General features: G+C 45.9%; 1 protein-coding gene across 3 annotated transcripts in view; it reads left to right on the forward strand.

The window, feature by feature from the left end:
* Positions 1-15346: 15346 nt before the first annotated feature.
* Positions 15347-19952, forward strand: part of CHGB (chromogranin B) — a 69591-nt gene continuing 64985 nt past the window's right edge. Inside the window, exons 1-3 of one of the 3 annotated variants that reach the window (XM_040552685.1) lie at positions 15347-15452; positions 16573-16681; positions 18467-18636. In XM_040552685.1, the coding sequence (XP_040408619.1) occupies positions 18474-18636 (163 nt within the window). In that variant the 5' untranslated portion in view covers positions 15347-15452; positions 16573-16681; positions 18467-18473. Of the gene's footprint in view, positions 15453-15820; positions 16003-16572; positions 16682-18462; positions 18637-19952 lie in introns of those variants that run through there. The other 2 variants (XM_040552683.1, XM_040552684.1) reach the window with 2 other exon arrangements.

The following is a 19952-nucleotide window of genomic DNA, read 5'->3' on the forward strand; positions in this document are numbered from 1 at the left end:
AGAAAACCCAAGCAGGACAGAAAGGTTTTTATCTTCCAGCTACAGCAGAGCAGGTGAGCATTGAGACATAGTAAGTCGTAAGTAATTTATTCCCCAAAAGGATAATTACTAGCATTTTTTTTCGGCAAAGTAGCAGCCGAATATTGGTGTTGATTTTAATTAACTAGCCAATGGGAGGCAGGATGTGCTGATGAGAGATCTCATGAAAAAGTTAATTAATGCTCTGACCTAGTTTAAAGTGTTGCTTAAGTGGAAACCAGGGGGAAGGCGACATCAACCAGTTATGGATCTTTTAGCACGGGTAATCTGTATCACCGGTCAGTTAATGAGGCTGTCCATAAGTGCAAAGTCCTGCCATGTGATCCACCAGCACTTAAATTAGCATCCTAGAAGAACTGAGTGAACACCCAAGAAATAAGGAAGTCATTTCCAAGGCAAACGTAATTCCATCTTCATGAACACATCAGAGAAAGAAGAGGAAAAAGCTCTTCTTGCTCAAACCAGGCACCGGTTTGCAATAACTTTTGTGTTCATTTATTTTCTCACTACTGAAAATAAGACACTTCAGGAATTTATTTAGTCTTTTTTCTGTTTGGAAAATAGAAGATACTTTATCTTACTGATCATTCATAAATTCTTTGTATAAAAGCAGATTTCTCCTCATCTCCAAAAAGCATGGCCCTCTGTGATTCTTACCCTGGGCACACAACTGTTTATAACTGCCTAATGACTTCTGCAGACCAATGCCAATGAATGCAGGACATTGATTATTGCCTTATTATTGCTCATGGCCTGCATTTTGCTTGGCACTGTCCCTGTCTTGAAAAGTTAGCTATCTGAATAGGCGGAATAAATTCACTGTGGGAGAAAGGAGGTTTTAGTTCACTCCGATTCACAAGCAGGGATCTGAGGCACGAGGACGTGAAATGACTGTACCAAGGTGACACTAGTGCAGAGCCAAACCATCTCATCCTTTGCCCATTCCTCAGCACTACATCAGCTTCCTCTCAGCTGAAGGGAAGACTGGCAACGTGCACTTGGGACTACTGCAGTCGGAAGGGAACAGGGAGACATAATTTTAAAATTAGTGTATCAGGTTAACTACAGCCTTAAAAGAATCTCTTCCTTTTCATAAACAGCTTCTTCAAGGTGGTTGGGAGTCAGATCCTGAACTTAAGGTTTGTGAATGTTGACTCGCTGGCTGGGCAGCTCTGTTTGAAGCGCTGCACATCGCTGAATCACCGAAGCAAGCTATTATCGGGCAGCTGAGCATCACATCCTTGTTTAGGTCACTCCACAGATAAGCGATGGTTTTTATGCTGCGCTAGTGGAGCCTCAGAGCCTTTTCTAGGTCACTCCACAAAAAACATATGAAATTCTTTCTCTGCAAATCACAGCCTACTGTTTTGTTGGAAGCCTGAGGTGGCTCCTTCCTGGGAGGCAGGAATTACATACCCTTGGCACCTGACTTCTCCCTAACATGCATCCCAATCCCAGATGGGAAATAGATGTATAAACTTTTCTGAATCCTATTAAACCCTCTGCATTGAGGATACGTTGAATATCTATTTTCTCTTCTTATTCTGTAGGGACATGCAGAATGCCTTTAAATAAGGTCTGTTGTCTTCTTGGCATTCAAACAACAAGAAGATGGAAAGGTTCTTGATCTGCTGCCCTGCCTATAGTACCTGACTAGGGAAGGGGAGGCTGGAAGGTTCCTACAAGAGAAGGGAGAGCCAGACACAGCTCTCCAAAGAGTGCTTTAGGTTTGTAAATAGTCTTGGGTGTGGGGAGGCTTCAGCTTCATGCTGCTAGGATTTTGTCCCAAATAAGGGACCAACGGCATGCAAACAGTCTGAAAGACTTAGATGGTGAGTCCTGGGTAGCAGGGAAGGTAGGCTGCCTACTTGAGTTACCCTTTTACCCTTTTTACACTAGAGAAGGGCACCCCATGAGCTCTGTCACTAAAACCAGGGAGCATTGAGTGGTGGTATCCATATCCGCATGGGGAGCAGTGCTCTCCCTCCTTCTTCCATGAGTGCTTCCCAAACTCTGTGCCTTTGCTTCATGAAGATGGTTGGGGCTGAGCTCCACAGGGGTCTCCTTTGACATGCGCTTGTACAAGATTTCCCTGAGTACAGCTGAGCTAAGCTGGGCCTTGAAAGAGACATGCTTCAGTGATGCTTCTTGCCTTTATTTCTAATTTTTGTTTGTTTACCTGGTGATGCTCAGTGCAGAGAAGTAAACTTCTTAGCTCAAAAAAATACTACCTTCCACCTGTCCCATGCATGAGGGATGCAGGGGAACTGAATAGACAGCTGTTAAGAAATTCCTGGCAGAGGATCTTGCACTTGGTACCATGACCCAGGGCACATGATCACTTGGCTCTGTCCACACACACACACGGATGCTACGTGGCTTGTTTGCAAATACTGTGTGACTCCATCTGAAAGGCGCCAAGTGCCCACAAACATCCAGCAGGATGTTGGTGACTTCCTTAGTGAAGAATGTCCCATCCTTGGTGCCAGCGACAAAGCCCTGGCATGACCAGGAGGCAGAAGAACAATGTAATAGTAGACTTCAGCCACTTGAAGGGCAGTTGAAAAGGTGACAGAGCCAAACTCTGCTCAGATTCAAATTCTTCTCAGTGGCGTGATGGCAGAGATGGTGTAACAAGAAGCAAAGGACACAAATTGTGGCTTGGAAGGTTCGGGCTGGGTGCTGGGGAAAAAACTTACCCATGGGGAAGGTGTGCAGCCCTGGGACAGATCACCAGAGAGGTTGGGGGAACCTCCATCCTTGGAGGCATTTCAAGAATCTGCTAGACAAAGCTGCAGCTGACCCCATTTAGCGTTGGCAATCACCCTCCTCTGAGCAGGAGGTTGGAGTAAAGGCGTCCAGAGGTCTCATACTCATCTGATGACAACGCTTTAGAAAATAAATAAATAAAATTCTGCTCTTGCCCGTTGGCACGTGCTGCAGGAAGACGTAGGACGTGGCCTGTGGATTTCCAAAGCCTGACAAGCCCATGCAGTGGGAGGAAGGGAGTGGAGGAAGGAAGAACCCAGACCAGGTACCAGTTGCTCCTGGAGGGCTCGCTTGCTGTTTCACCAGCCAGCAACCCCTCTGGCCTTTCTCTAGACATGGGGCAGCTGCAAGGACGGGTCTGTGCTCTGAAAACACCCCTTGCAGTATGGATGCACTGGAGCTAAGAGCAGACAAACGAGATATTTGCCCCTTTCAGATGCTCTCACAGGGTGAAGGGGAGGAAAAGAGCTAAAGAACATCACAGCTGGTGAACCTGACTTTCTGTGCTGGTAAAAGATTAATGCACAAGTTCAAATGTTGATTAAAACCAATGATACACCTTTTACCTTCCCTGCCCGTATCTTATCCAAGTCTGTCCAATACCTATGCATGTGTACCGGCCTAAAGTTTATGCTAACATGTAACGTATTAACTTCTGGTGCTGATCAGGGCTACCGATTGCGATCATTCAGAGGTTGTATTACCTCCAGGGATGGTATTGCATTTCTGGAGGTACACAACACGTTACGCAGGGCCTATTTTGGGCTTAATTTTGTCCAAAAGCTGTATTGAAATGCATTTTAAAAAAATAGTTGTAACACAATATCACTACAGATGGTTAGTCTATTTGACATTCAGTATAATGAATCAATGGTTAATTATTTCATGGCAGAGACGTAAAATGACTGTCTTTAATTATGTTTGAAATAAGACAGCATGTACATCCTGAAAGATTTTTTTTTAAGTTAGTCATCCTGGGCAAGAGACCATGTAAACAGTATGGATTTTAACCTCTTTTTTTGGGGGGGTGGGGAGAGAGGTTGTAGCTTAATTTAAACTGTGCTTTGAAACCATGACTGAAGAACTGGACATGTGGAAGCAGCACATGTTATTGTGACATATTTGACTGTAATTTTAAGGGATTGCACAATAAAAAGTATTTTCAAGAGGAAAATTCAGATGAATCCTCCATGTTGTAGTTACACAAGGGAACTGGATGGGTAACTGCTATTAGTGCTAATGTAAAATCCACTGCACTTCACCTGATTTAAAGGCATCTAAATGTACCACCAGCTTTAAGAAGCCTCAAATCAATGATATCAGTATTCATGCTTGTCAAAAATAAGACTGCAGGAACAAGGAGCAGTCTCTGCATGGCGAGTTTTTGTCTGGCAGATCACACCCTGGGTTGGAAGGGGAATTTGGGCAGCTGTTGGGATCAATTCACAGCCTTCAGTGCAAAGGGTTCTGCTGGCACCAGCTTTTGGGTGCAAGTCCATCCTTCGCTCACTTCTTGGCCCAATGTAGCTGTGCAGGCATCACTGCCTGTCTCCAGGGGCAGGTCAAGTGGCCTCCTTGGACCTGCCTGCGCTGCTTCAGCATGCAGTCCCTGGCCATTTTGGCACATTTTGCTGTGCTCTGTTCCCTGCAGAGGGTTTTGCCCTGCCTATGACAGTTCAGTCGTCTCCCAAAGCCTTGGCTGTTGCTGTTGAACTCAAGGCTGACGTGCAGCCATGAACACAGCAATCTGTGTGATCTTATCCTGATCTGGAGACAAACATGAGGGTACAGCCCCCTGCCAGCACCCCATGCTACCCCTACCCTTGTTTGAAACTGGGGGGGGCTCTTCCACTGGGACAGTCCATCCCCATCAGGACTCTGACTCCTTGTGACTCACATTTCCCTTCTGTGTCGAGTGTGGATGGCACAGAGAGCAGCACCAGCCCTGGTAGCACAATACATTTGGGGTGGGGGAGAAGTACGTGCACCCGTATATACTTTACAGCAGCTCTCAGGGATGGGGGAATCCCACCCTGTAAGAAGCATTAGACCTCATACTTTTTAAAGCCTTTTTTGTTGCCTTACAAGTCAGATTTTTTTTTCTCCACCTTTAGTCTTAGTTAAAATCACTTGGGTACACACAGAGACATGACTGTGCTAGCTCCCCATGGAGGGCATATCTTCTTTCTGCTGCCATTAGGGTTAAACTTTGCTTTCAGTAATGTGCTCCTGCTAATAAGGTGGGGGTCTCTTACACAGAAGCCCTTTTAAGGGGCATTAAGAGTTGTAAATAAAGCTTTCATTCATTTCTGAAGCCTTCTTTATACTGAAGCCCATGAATCATGCCAGCTAATGCCAGCTCGAGCACTGATGGCCAATGGTTTCAGTGCTCCACTTAAAGCTCTGCAGGGAAAGTCCCATAGATTTTTAAGTTTGATCCCATTATCATCAGTTTTCACAAGACTTTTGATGGATTTGATATTTATGTAGATACAGAGGACAACCAGGGCCTCTCTCCCTAGCATCTGTTCTGATCCACTCAGTTCTGGGCTTCAGATCTAGCCTGGCACTTTCAGCTGTGGTTTGGAGACTTTTGGATGCTCTGCTTAGGCAGGATTTCTAAAGGGAATATTTTTCCCACCATCTCCCAGTGCTAATAGAGAGTTGCCAGCAGGGATATTCCAAAGATATTTTGCATTTTTTCTGCTGCCTCGTGTCTGTTTTAGTTGCCTTTCAGTCCTCAGCAGTTCCTCGAGTTTGTGATTAGAGTCTCATTTAACATCCTTTGCTATGGAAACTTGTATTAGTGCCAGGGAACTGCTAAGCAAATGGCAACACAGAGCTTAAGAGTGGGAGGGAAGCATCATGAGACATAATGTTTATGAGGGAAGTGGAAGGTGGAATTCCTTTCATGTAAAACCAAAAACCTGCAGCAGTACTTTCATTGTGTCAAATTCCTCCTCCAAATCTTTCTCAGGTTCCTCTCACTTTGCACTTTTGTTCCCCTGAGTGTCTAAATGATTGTCCTAATTTATCCAAGAAACGAGGAAGTTTTATAAAGGAAAATTGAGGATATTCTGAAGGACACAAAGCCTGCTTTGCAAATGCTGTCCTCTTCCTCAAAAAATGGTGGATTGGGACTGGGAAGGGAGTGGGGTAAATGAAGGAAGGAAGGCAGGAAGGATGTATGTACTGCAGAGCAATGGTCTTGCAAGAATCATGTAGCTATATTTGTTTCTGTAAAATGAAACACACTGTGCTCTGAAATGACAAGCTTTATTTCCTATCTGTGGGAAATTGCTGTCATTTAGCAACTCCAGGTTTCCCTGATGGTGCATTGCTATTAAATGATGTGAATCATAGAAATTACAGCTCTGCAGAGATCCAGCTCTGGTGCCTTGCCCCCGTCTCCTTGCGTGGTCTTGGCTGTGACAGTTCTGCCATAGGCACAGCCACTTAAGGTAGTATAGAGACATGCTGGCTTGCTTTACGGAAAATATTGTGACAATGGAAAAGAAAGTCACAGACGTTCATGGGGGCAAAGTAGGAACCGGTTGAGCTCTCCCACCTCCGAGTGACTTGTGCTGGTACATGTTTATCAAAGCTCCAGCTGGAGAAGTAAACAAGTACTTCTCACCATGGGATAATGCAGAAAGAAAGGTACATTAGCTCTCGTAAAGAAACCACAGCACCAGAGTAAAAATGAATTCTGTGGGGAAAACATTTCAGCTGTTGCTTTCTGCATTAAAAATATGAAAAACCTATTTTTGGTTTAAATACAAGCTTCAGCAGTGATTTGGAGGCTTAAGTGCAGTTACGTCAGTCTGTTAAGTTATTGATTTGTTCCTTGCAAGTCTTCAAAAACACATTAGAGGTGTCTTGGCTTGCTTGCCTGTACTGGCGCTGTCATTTGGAGTGAAATCTTGGCTTCAGACTTTCAGAATTGTGGCAACAATTGCAGTGGGCAGCACCTGCCCTTTTTATGCTGGGCCCTGAGTAGCCTGGGACAGAAGAATGGGACTTGCTGGGGCTTCTGCACCATAACCATGGCTTTCTTTTTTCTTTTTCTTTTTGATCTAGTTGGGTAACAGTGTATTTTTTTTTAAAGTGGGATTCATTATTGATGCTGTGACCATGCATCAGGAGCACTCCTGTATACTGTTTTTCACACTTCACCCGATCAGCAAAAAGCTGCTGAACTTACCTTTGTCTGGCTGAAAAAATATATATGCACCTTATAGATATGAAATTGATATGTATAGGTTAATCTACTCTAATAGCCAGATGCATTCCTCTAAAATGCCTGCTTTTCAAAACTTCAGCATTTCTTACCAGTTCAGTCATCTTTAGAGTTGGAAACATTTGCCTTTGATCCCTTGGGCTGGGGTAAAAAAGCCTTGCAGTGCAAAGCCGGTTTGGTCTCTGCAACTCAAAGTGGGATTTTGGTCTGGAAGAGGCAGGCGGCTGCTGTCTTCTCCCCTGAGAAGGGAGGTTTGTGTGAAGCTGAGCACTTGGGATCCTGCACGGTTAGGATCCTCCCTGATAGGAGGAAAAATCACTAGTAAAATCCTGATAGGGCTTTGCAACAAGCCAAGACAGTATTTCATGAACACAAAGAGGTATTCATTTAGGTAGCTGAAGTATCCTGCCTCCCAGCTGTTTCAGATACCTGTAAGCACAAACAGCCCAAACCCTCTGTTCATCACCGGAGAGGAGCTGTGGCTTGCCAGGTGCCATGGTTTTGAAGACCTGATCAAAGCAGACAGCCACAGCTAGCTCAGCGTTCAGGCGGTGCTCATGGCTCCATCATTTTTTTCCTTCAAAATTGTGAAAAAAGGGGTAGCATGCTCCCTCCCTTTGAGGGAGGAAGAAAGGGTTCTCCCTGCTCCACACTCCCTTGCTTTTCAGGGGGAGAAACCAGTCAAAAATGCAAGAATATGTCAGCAAAACCTAGCCCTGAGGCACGTGCCAAATTCCACCTGCTGCAGCCTGGTCTAAGAAGTGCTGAGAGGCCAGGACTCCACGTTGCGATCACCCAGAAGAGAGGTCTCCGCCTGGAGAGTTGGCTCTGTTCCCAGAGAGTGAGCCAGTGACTGAGTCACTGCAGCTTTGATTTTTATCCTTTTTTTTTTCTTTTTCTTAATTAGAGGTCTTTGTTCCCGTGCCTGCCCAGGTCTAACCCTGTCTGTGATCCAGCTAGTAGAGAACAAACCGGTGTGGTGTAACCACAGATGCAGCAGAGCGTTCAGTACTGAGAAACAAAATCCTCAGAGAAGGTATACAGTGGGCATCTAGCAATCCCTTAAAAACAGCTAATCTAAAAATAACAGAGATTAGGGAGGGAGCTCTCCTGCAAAGCAGTTAAGGAGCTTATGTCTGGAGACTAAGGACAAAGAGCAGGGCTCTATCTGCTCTGTACCTTTGCTTTTAGGCAATAAATAAGTCTTAGGCCAGAGGGCAGGGCCTCTTCTCTCTCTGCTCTTAGGCAGAGCCTGAGGCAGGGTGAGTCCAGTGCTGACCCAGGAGTTTGGTGCTTTGGCTTCCCGGGAGGAGTTCAAGGCCTTCTCCAGCTGACTCAGGAACACGGTGTGTGAAACTGCGCTCCAGTAGGACAGAGGCCTTGTGGGACTCTCCTGCCTCAGGCTGTGTCCAGAGCTTTTTTTTTTTTCTTCTCCCAAGCTTTCTCAGCACTGGGAGTGGAAAAGCGGGCGAAACCCTCCGTGTTTCAAGGGACTAACTGGGTGCAGGAGGAGAACAGGGTCTGTGAGGAGTTGCCGTGGGCATGTGCCACCTCAGGAAGCTGCACAGCTCCTCCTGCTGAAGTGCCTCCAGACAGTTCCAGGATGGCCTCTCTGTACCAACTGGAGGTCAAGAATAAATGCAACTAGCAGGACACCAGAAATACCAGCACAAAGCCAGCAACAGGGGTCCGATCTCTTTTTCTGTGAGGAGCGTATGCTGTTGGTTCAAATCTTTCAGTGCCAGCGGGGCCTTTAGGAGCTGTGAGGGTTGAGTCTGGAGGTGAGCGTGATAGCTAGGTGTCCTTTCTGAGGTGGCCGTGTAGATGCATGATAACACATGCCCGGTGTTGGTGACACAGGATCAGGGTAGCTCAGGTGAACACTCACAAGCAGGCCGAAAGCTGCCACAGACTGAGGGGAAGATGGTTTATGTATTAATACATTGCTCTGCCAGGTTTAGCTTTGCTTCCCTCTCAATCTCTGGGTGGGGAGAGAATTTCCATTGTGCTTCTGCTCTGTTCACAGCTTGGAAGAGGAGGGCACAAAACCACTTGGCAGCTGAATAGTCTAAAGCAAAAAGGTAGCAATGAAGAAAAGCCTTGTCTTCCCTTGTGAGATAACCATCAGGCCTCCCAGATAGGTCAGAAGGACTCGGTCAGCATTTCACAGCTCAGGTTCTGAATAATATGGAAAGAGCCTTGCCCTGACCAGGGGGAGATTGGAGAAGAGCCAACAGCACTCTGAGCATATTCTTGCCACTTCCCATCAGCAGCACGCCTCTGCAGAGAGCTGGAGCCTGGCAGTGCCTCTTTCATGCAGGGGCACTGGTGCAGGACCTGATTTTAGTCTTCTAGCTGCGACTCAGAATACAGGCACCAGAAATGGGTGTGTTTTGAATGGACCTTTGCAGAGGGCTGTACCTTGGCAGCCGTAACCTCATAAAATTACAGGAAAAAGTGTAACTAATCCAAAAAAAACCACCACCCAAACACAGCTTTTCATGATGTATGGAGCAGGTAATAAGGCTGTCATCTCAAATCAAGATGCACTGCACAGGATCAGACTGCAGCTTCCCTCCTAAGTTATAAAGATGCTCTCTAAGAATTGATGAGTGAAATTAATACCAAAGCCTTTGTCAGTCATATGCCTTGTGAATGAGAACCTCAGTTAATTAAAGCAATACAATTTGCAGAAAGCTGCAAAATCTAGTTAGAAGCTCTCCGAAGCAATACACTGGAGATAACTGCAGGGGCAAACAACACAGTGTAAGTAGAGGGTTATTTCCTTCCAGCACTATTGCTCTCTGGCCTTCAGTTTCTCTCTATTCACCATAACCCCACTTGCAGGACAGCAGCCTTTTAGATGAAAAGACATGACTTTTATCTTTATTTTTAGCATAGCTTCCAAGGGAAAGAAAGCCAATGTGGTTGTGCTTTTCTCAAGTTACTTTTGAACTCTTTGATCACATCTGTTAGACAGGTAATGATCTCCGAGCTAATGTGCTTACTGTAACAAAACTCTGTTACTAGACAGAGGAGAGACTTCAACAGTGTAGAAAGCCAGTGGGGGTGGCTCAGCTCCTAAGCACAGGAGGACTTGTGCTGAAATGCTGTGAATACCGCAGCTGACCTTTCTTGCTGGACCTCCCTACTGCAGCAGGCACTGGAAAATCCAGGCGAGAAGCCAGGCTTTATTTCTTGTGCTCTTGGGACTATTTACTTCAAGTCAGGCTAGAAGCATCTTTTGGAAATTCCCTAAAGACCTAAAAGCATAAATACATGAGAATATGACAAATCTTTGGGGATATTTATGTGTGGAGAGACATACGTAGGTCCATCTGTAACAATTTCCATGCAGATCCCAGGGATTACAAGGTCTGGAAACTCAGACACACACTCCATGCCAAAGAATTAGGAGTCCAGTTGCTGACTGCTGTGGATTGTTTGGTGACTGAGAAGCTGAAGAGACTGTAGATCACTGAGTTCATAGAGTTGAGAATGAAATGGGATAAACAGCAGATCACCAGTGCTTAAAGGGTGGTTTTACTCCAAAGGGAGAATGAGAGGTGAGCCTAGGTAAGACCTGCCCTGTTACTCCAAATGTCTCTACTCTTTCCATGTAGTTCCTCCATCACAGCTGCATAGTGCAGGATTGCCATCAGACAGCAGCTGCGTCACAGGCACCGGCAGAGTGATTAGGATGTGCAAAATCACTGGGGAGCAGGAATGCATGGGAAGAGCGTGGGTGCCAAGACTTAAATAGACATATATTGCAAGGGGGGAACTCTGGAAGAAGCAAATAAATGCTAGTTATCACAGCCCCAAGTTGTAGTTGGGTACACGATGAAAGCTTAGCTACAGTGTGCTTTGTGTCTAACCTTGCTTCACATAGTGCTTTTCTTTTATGGTCGGTGAGATGCAGAAAGGCTCTTTGTCAGGAGGGAAAGGGGCCCCACAGAGCCCTATGCCTGCATCTACTGTGCTGAAAGTTTAAGCAGAAAAAGAAGAATAGTGTTAGCGTCCTAAAAAGCTTTCCTTCAAAGAGGATTCAAATGACAACAGATGCAAAGAGGGTAGCACAAAAGAGAAGAAAGGTAATAGCAATCAGAGCACCAGAAGAAAAGGAGAGAGGCAGGATTTGGTGTGGGGCTGTAAGAAATAGGTTTGGCTCCCTAGTTTCTGGACCCAGCACTGATGTCAGTTTCTTGGACCTGTTGGTGGAGTATGCAGCTGTATGTGCTTGTACTGGAGGCTCCCTCAGAGCGGGGAGGACCAAGACCATATTCCTGTGACATGGCTTCAAAGTGGTGGCAGGATGAAGAAATCCCCGAGAAGGCTGCACCAGAGGAAACTTCAGGGGAGGAAGAGGAATGCTTTTGCTTTTTCTCAGAAAGCAGCAGGGAGCTTTGGCAAGGGTCATTTGGATGAAACGCCAAAGCAAGCAGCTGGTTCAGAGGTCACAGCTGGTATTGGCACAGAGGAACTTGCAGGCGCTGGAAGGAAATGGTTCTCAGAAGGTCTGCAGTTGCCAGAGCTCAGTGGGATGAGAAGCCTCAGAAGACAAAAAGGGCCAGGGAATGTTTCTCATGAGAATGAGGTGAATGAGGAAGGGAGATGGGCCATCATGGCAAGGAGGAGTGTTGGGAAAGCAGAGCAGAGGTCTTGTAGGTTCTGTGACAGAACAGAAAGGGGCTGGGGCAGTCACACACAGTAAACCCTAGCTGTTCTCATACTTTCTCCAGTTTCCTCCTATGTATAGAGTAGAAGAGGGTTTCAGGAATGTGTCAGAACTAGAACAGTATTCATGTATGTGAAAGCTCTTCAGGCTCTGAGCTGCCCTGTCAGGCTAACACTGCCAGTCCTAAGTGCTCTTAACTCTTAAGTTTTCCTTTCCACTCTTGTTCTGCTGGAACATACTGAACGGTCACATTTTCAAGCTTTGCCACTGAAAACTACTCTTTTAAGGGAGAGCAAGTTTCTCCCAAAGTAATAAAATTCCAGGAGGCAACATTAAGACACAAAGAAACCATGAGCTGGCTACCACAATTTCATGCTGAGTTCAAAGTGGCACCTTAAAAAGTCAGATGCTGCTGGCAGATCCATAGCAACAGATCCCCAGGAGGGAAAAAAAAAAAAAAAGAAAAAAAAAGTCAATTTACTGGCACGTGGTACAGCAGAAATAACATTTGGTCTTTGAAACTTCCTGTACCTTAGGGTGTTGATTGCAGCAAGCAAAAGGCTTAAGCTCCTTGTTACTGAAGCAGGAAGCAAAAAAGCTTACTTGTCTCACAGCCAGTGAAGAGAAGGCCAGCACAGGCTAAGAGATTTTCAGATACCTGGCTGACCCACTTTTTGCAATGCAGATGACTGCTTGCTGTAACTAACCTTAACCTGTCCCGAAGAGAAGTACAGTCACTGGAGTACAGGTTATGGGGCTGGGGTAATCTGGTAGATAGATGCCTACTTGACTATGCATGAGAAAGACACGTAGGACAGTTTATACGTTGACCTCGGTGTTAACCAGGAACCTGAATCAGCAGTAAGTGCTTTGTGATAGTTCAGTCCGAACTCGGCAGAGTGTGCCACGCCAAATGCCATTAGCCCCTCAGTTATCACTGATTGGAGTCAGTGCTGACGACGAGGAGCATTTCAGTTTCAGTGGAACTGACCCTGTGTAAGGAGGCTTGCTGATTTCAACGATTGCCTTGATGTGGCAAAATATGAAACACGCAATGTGTTTTTATGTGGTCCTGGAAACTTGTGTGAGGCAAATCTGTGGGGACTGATAATATCCTTTATCAGACGTGCTAACATAGCGGCATAAATCAATGAGTTTTAGGGCAGCCAAAGCTGTACTACAGCGAGCACGTGAAGGACACAGCTATAGGTGAAGGGATGATGATCACAAAGAAAATTACTAAAGAATACCAGGTGTCTTATCCTTTTTTTGGAGGGGCTGAGGGTGGAGAAGAGCTCATATTTCAGCCTTCCTCTGCCCTTTCATGGGGTAGCCACAAGAAGCTTTTCCAGAGCAAAGGCCAACAAAACACTATCTGGAGGGCTTGAGAGGGCTTTAGAATGGAACCCAGCACAGCCTGATCTTCCAGCAGTTTTAGTAACAGAGCTGGGAAGTAAAATGCATGCAGATAATAGATTTAAATACCAATATTCTTTCTTGCCTTCAGTTGTGAGAACAAGGTGCTAGTTTGTTGTGAGAAAGCGACCTCCAAGTGGATAAAAAAACTTTGGTTTAATCATTTGTAGTAAAGCACAGAACAAACTTTGTATAATTCAACAGGGAGAAAATCAACCTTATTTGAGTCTCTTTAGCATCCCTCCTGCCCTGTGCACTTCCTGCTGAACAGAAGCTATTCAGCTATTATTCTGTTTTCATGTGTTAAATTCATTTCTAGCAATTGTGAAAGGAGGAAGTGAGTTGTTCCTCTGTGGTGTGACAGTAGGAAAGGACTGAAAAACATGCTAGGTCTGCTGTTTATGAAAGTAGATTTTTTTTCATTGTTATTCATTAAGTCTTTAAGGTGGTAAGTCAGTAGATACACGTTAGCTTCAATGACATGAAATTGTACAGCTTAGGACTCTGGCCTTGAAACTGTCAACACTGAAAACTCTCATTGCAACAGAGCTGCAATAGTCAGAAAATGTGTTTCCTTTTTGTCATGTTTGCCTCTCAGTAGTTTGATCTTTACAAAATATCAAGCATGAGGCTTAATTCTGAATTTCCTGTCTCATATGTACCTTCCGTTTTAACCAGCTCCAGATATGGCTGCTGGCATAATTTTATCATGTGTTAACATTGACACACCGATAAAAAGAAGGAGCATAGTACGCACTTGCGGGCTTGCTCTAAATACTGTCAGCCAATGTAATCTTTTTGCTGATAATGCAGTCCATACGAAATAAAGGTAAAGGCTATAGATTACAATGACGAGGTGCCAGGGGAGTGCACTGCTCCATCAGGAGGGCACAGGACCCCTTTCTTTTTGTGAAGGAAATGAAAGTAAGGTCAAAGATTTCCACCTAATGTGACAAATAGAAACTGGTAGTCTGGAGAATGCTGTAAACAAGCATTTTGGCTTCTTTGTCACTTCTGCTTTCTGGAACTCCTTATCTTTTTTTTATGGACTCAACAGTACCTGCCAAATTCCCCACTGCCAGAGCTTTTTTGATGCAGTGGGGAGATATCACAGAGATGGCTGGTTTCTGGATGCACTGCATGTGCTCCCACAACACAGCAGATCTGCTGAAGTCGTTTATTCCTGTGCTTAGCTCCAGCCCTGCCCCCTGCAAGGTGTGCTGGGGTGTTGCCTTCCAGCTCATAAAAAAGGGGCCACTCCGCCCACCAGAGGGATGGGTGACAGACAGTGGATGGGAAGATGTAGCCTGGTACCAGAGCAGTGCCTGGCTTTAGTTACCACCTAGGAGGCTAGGCTTGCATCCCAGCAAGCCCAAAAGCCCAGGCTTGGCTGCTCTCGCTAAAAACCAGACTCACAGACTGCCCCTGCAGGGACCTTCCCCTGTGCCAGCTCACCTGGGAGCAAAATGAGGCCTTTTTGGCAGCCACAGGACTTCTCTTTTTTCTTTTTCTTTTTCCCCTCTCATTGACCTCCCTTTAAGCACACCACTTTGCCACCAGTCCAGAGGCTCTTGGAAAAGCCACCAGCTCCTTCCCAGCCTCTGTGGCGGTCGGCTTGCCAAGAAGCCCAGCCAGCTCTCAGCTGGCAGCGCTCCCGCCCGCCAGGCCACCCTGCGGCCTCAGACAACAGCCGGGGCTGCTCCTTGACCTCCGCCGGCTGTGGTGTGCCGGGATGGCCAGTGTTTTCTTTCCTAGGAAAGCCTTGGGCTGGGGCTTGCACAACAGGGCTGTAAAATGACCGAGTGCTGACGGGGCACCTTAGACCCCTGTATGTTGCGCCCGGACAGTTTGCAAAGCAGCAGCTCCACCATCCCTGTGCTGGGCAGCCCTCTCAGGTCTCTCCTGCAGAGCTGAGGCTGCCAAGGCAGCATGCAGAAGGGCTCAGGCACCAAAATGGTTTGGCATCCAACCTGCTGCTGCAGGACGCCACGCTCCTCTGCCCACCTCACACACAGGAGCTTGGTGGCGTGGTTTGGGAAACCCTCTCCTCACTGACCTCACAAAAAAAATATCAAAACTGCATGTTCTGAGGAAAATCAAACCTTAAACTACTTGATCACCTCACCCCAATACTACCCGTTTTTCACCTATTTTTCACCCCGAACGTGCCCGCCCACCCGCATAGAAGGCCCGCCCGCTGGCAGCCGCGCCTGCCCTTAGCCAAGATGGCTCCGCCCGCTTCACCTCCCCCTCGCGCCGACATGGCGGCCGGCCCCCTCGCGTCCCGCCCGGCGTTCGGGTGTGGTAGGGGTGAGTCCCGGCTCCGGGAGGGCTGGCTTTCCCCTTATCGTCCCCATTGCCACGTTTTGCTGTCTGTCGGGTGCTGCAGCGCGCTTTTCTCCTCAACGGCGGGGGGAAGGTTGGGGGGGAATGGACATAAACACCTCAGCAGCCATGGCTTCCCCCCTCGGGGCTGTGGGGTTTGAGGCTCATGAGGTCCTTGATTCCCCCTAGTCCCCTTCAGCTTGCCCTGTGTGGCTCCTGTTTCCTTTCTCTGCAAAGCACCCAGGGCTTTGGTCAGGCTGGAGCAGTAGTTGAAATACTGCATCTCTGCAGGAAAGGAGGAAAGAGACGAGGCTGCTTCAAGAGGGCTCCTGTCCTCCATCCCCCCAAATGAGCTGAATGTGGCAGCCGGTAGTGCCGGTGCCTCGCACCTTCCACCGTGCCCATCGTGTCCTGTGGATGCCATCTGCCCCCTGTATTTGTGCCAACCAAATGCATTTGTCTGGGAAGTTCCTGGTAGCAGCGCTGTGCCCCAGGCTGAGGGTGGTCTGAAGGCAAAGCCAGTTTCCTCTTGGAAGTATGTTTGTCCTAATCATTTGCTTAAAATGTTGAGGCAATGGCAGAGGGTAGCAGACAGGATTTGGTCTCCTGGACCTATGGCTTGTATCTGTACCCTGGATTTTGCTGCCCTCTTCCTGGTAAAGGCTTGGTGTAAGCATGTGTTGATATGTTAGTGTTGGTATGGAAGCACCACCAGATAAACCTGGTGGGGAAATAACCTGTGCATCCGCAAGTGGGAGGAAAGGGTGTCATCAGTAGTTTGCTTTACTTCTTTATGGATTTTGAGTAAACAGCCCATCTGGCAGCTTCTTGTAAGGGAAATCTTGGCTTTATTTCTACCATGTACCTGGACCTTTCCAGGAGATCTCCATCACATCATCCAATCAAAAGATTTAAGGATATTACTAGATATGCTATTTCTGATTCCTAGAAAATATCTTTCTCTCTGCCAGACCTGATAAACAGTGGTATGTGTGATGACTGACTGTTGACTTCAGCTGGTATATGCCTTTTGAAAGGTCACACCATCCAGTCAGCCTGATCAGCTGATGCAAAACATATAACCAGACTGTTTGTTTCATTCCAGTGAGCTGAGATTGACAAACCACGAAGAAGGAGGGGGATACTGAAGCAGTGACAGGCTCTTTGCTTCTGGCATCTGTCCCAGCTGACTGCTCCAACATCAGTGCTGTTCCAGGTATGGCACAGGGGTAATAGTGCGTCTCTTCGTGCATCTGAAGGCCCAGGGCTGAGCTGAGATCTTGTTTGTCTTCACAAATGAATCTCTCCATCAGTTCTGGAATTAGAACCACTGCAGCCTTGGTTTACATTTCCTTACACGGTCAAAGTGCACTCTGAAGTTGGTGAAGAAATGGAGGGAGCTGATCTAAGGGAGAACTTGAGGGGAGAGGGTAGTGGTTAGTTTTAATTGGGAAGAACTGTCTGGACCTGATCATCACATGGCTGCCCATGTTGTCAGCCCTGGTGTGGCAACACAAGGAGAGAGGCTGGCAGAGGCAGCTAACAGAGAAGGCCAGAATCACAGCAGCCCACACATATCAATGTCGGCCTCAGGCTTCTGTGGTACTACACCAGCATCTCCTCTAGCTATAATCTCCCATTTTCCCTTGGAGGGATAGAGTTGTGGGTGTTTTGTTTGTTTCAGACCAAGGACTGAATTAGAGTGCTGTAAAGTATTTATGTATTTAAAAAGTAGCACCAAGCAGGAAAACAAATTGGAGGTACGTTTCTTCTCTGTTTTCCTTATGCACAGATCATCAGTGATTTGGGGTGAGGAGAACCTTGTCTGTAAAGAAACTGGGGGAGGATTGTGTCCTTTGTTTTGTTTTTAATTTTCCACTCTGTTGTCTGTGGAAAGTTTCCATGAATGCACTGACCTTGCTTGTCCCTCCAACGCAAGGCAGCTGGGTTCCAGTATCACAGCCAACATCTTCACTCTGTTCATTAGCAGGTTGGTCAGCATTCTGCAAAGGTCAGAGGTGTGTCTTAGCTACAAGTTTCTTCAGGACAGAAGCACCTGAGGAATTTATTTTATTTTTTTTTAATAAAAACCTCGTGGGGTTATTCACTTCATTTTTTCAATGCTTGTTACTTCTAGGGGTTTCTTTTGCCCCTGTGACTGTAGCATTTATCACTGTTACAAAACCCCTGAGATAAAATTAAGAAAGCAGCATATTTTGTTATAAAAGAGGAAATAAATGAGAGTCTATAGGGTCCTGATCCATTGCCTGTCCGCTAGATCTGGTTTCTCTGCCCTATTATTCTTTATCAAGATAGCACAAGGATACAGCTGGTGGAGGTGGCAGTGCAGAGACACAATCTGCTTTTTTTTTTTTTATTTTTGTATTACATGTAAGTAGACAAAACAGATGATGGAAGGAACGTGGGCAAAATCTCCTGCAGTCTCTGTAAGAGCTGGGAACTAAATTCACATCTAATGAGAAACATTTTTGTTCTGTCCTCATTTTTTTTCCCTGTGAAAAGCGTCATCTGTTACTTAAGTGAGGGAGAAGAACAAGATTTCAGCTCACATTTACCTCACTCAATCTCATTGTCATTCTCACTGTATGTGCTTAAGTGAAACTCCTGCCTGAAAGTCTTGCTGGCATGAGGCCTTGCAGCAAGGCCTAGGTCAATTCCTATTTGGTGTTGCTACAAGTGTAAGGCTGTAGTAAAGCTCTGCTGTGAATTGACTCGGTACTGTTCTAGAGCTGGAGCCTGACTCTGTACTTCTGGGAAGCCTCTAAGAAAGCCAGATATGTTGTGGGCTCCTAGTATCCAATATAGGGCTGAGGGGTGTGCTTTTTTTTTTTTTTTTAACTTGCTCATTTCTTAAATTTAGTACCAATACTCTAAAACAGCTTTTCTCAGCTCACAGAGCAGTACAGAAATGCCAGATTGTCTTTTGCTCAGATTTCATGCTCTAGAAACGCTGCTCAATCAACTCCGTGTCTCTCCAGCGGGACCATGGAAGGAAAAGAGACATCACCAAGCCATCACTCGGAGGAGAGCAGTATATCGGACCTACCCTCTGTTTGTGACCTAGCAGAGATCTTCCAGCCTCCAAGCAGCGCTGAGAGCAGTGAGGAGCCTTTTTGTTCTCCGGACACTTTTCCCTCTCCACTCCCAGGTAACAGCTTCTGCCTTCTCACGTGGTCTTTCCTTATCCAGTGCATTATCTGTGCACGTCATTGGAGTGAGTAACAGTGGTCTGTTACAGGTGTATCTGCCTTGCCTTAAAACACGGTTTACCAGAACTACAGTCCGTTCTAGCTTGACAGATGCAATGTACATTGTGGGTTGATGAGACATAGGAGAGCAGTTCAGAGGATGCTCTCAGCTGCTAATGTTTTGATGACACTGTTTATTCATGTTTTGTGTGCTCTCAGAGGAAGAGGATTACTTGAACAAGCCCACAGAGCAATCCTACAGTCATCAGTAGGAATTGCTGTCTCAAATTACTATTATTCAAGATAAAATTCTAGCCTTATGCTCTTCATGTGCTCACCACGTATCTTCCACTAGTGAGCTCAAGACATGGCCTTTGTAGCCTGTTGCTTGAATAATGCAAGAGAGAATGTTTGCTTGTGCTAAGACGCGAATGTGATGAGCTGCTTCAGTTTAGCTCCTGGGAGACAGCAGTTTCCTTATTTGAAGGGGGCTGATTTCTGCAGAAATAGTATTTTAGACCAGCCACTACTCCGGGTTCTCAGGAGTAATGGCATATATGAGATCAACTGATGTCTGGCACGTTCTGATTACTACATCCCTCAGCCTCACCGGTGTGAATAGAATATATGTCAAGAAGTGTTAAATCAAAATGCAGTGGCCCAGTGACACTTCTGCCATATATTCGTACTGGCTGGGCTGAGGGGTGTAGTAATTATGTTTAATGTTGTGTGTGAATCTGATTGCAGATAATGTGAGAAGATGGTTTGTCAAGGCAAATCTGCAGGCTGAGCAGGTGTAACATGGCTGATAATATTTCTGATTACTTTGTAGTTTTAAGTAGTGTAAAAGTAGAGTTTGGCGCCTTGTCATTCTCGGGCACCAGGTGGCTTGTTTTGGCCTTGCAGAATCAAGAATTCTGCTTGGAATTAAATGCATGAGGTTTTTTTTTATTATTTTTTTTTCAGTGGGGATACTGCTATTTAATATGCTAAACAGAGCATCAGTGGGATCTACCAAACTAGTCTAGCTCAGTCGATGTTCACTACTTGCTTGTGCAGTCATCTTCACCTCTAATTGTGGGACATGCAGAACCTGTAAGAAAATCTGCGAATACTAGATACCAATCTTTACTTGGTTTTCCTATGCGGACCAGGAAGTCACATGTCTTAGGCTACTATTGCAAATTTTTCACAGTAAAGCCATGATCCATATATCATTAGAAGAATAATGAGTCTGCTTTGAGGTTTTGCATTATTTTTTGTGAATCAGTGTGCT

This window comes from Cygnus olor, chromosome 3 (assembly GCF_009769625.2).
Source record: "Cygnus olor isolate bCygOlo1 chromosome 3, bCygOlo1.pri.v2, whole genome shotgun sequence".
NCBI lineage: Eukaryota > Metazoa > Chordata > Aves > Anseriformes > Anatidae > Cygnus > Cygnus olor.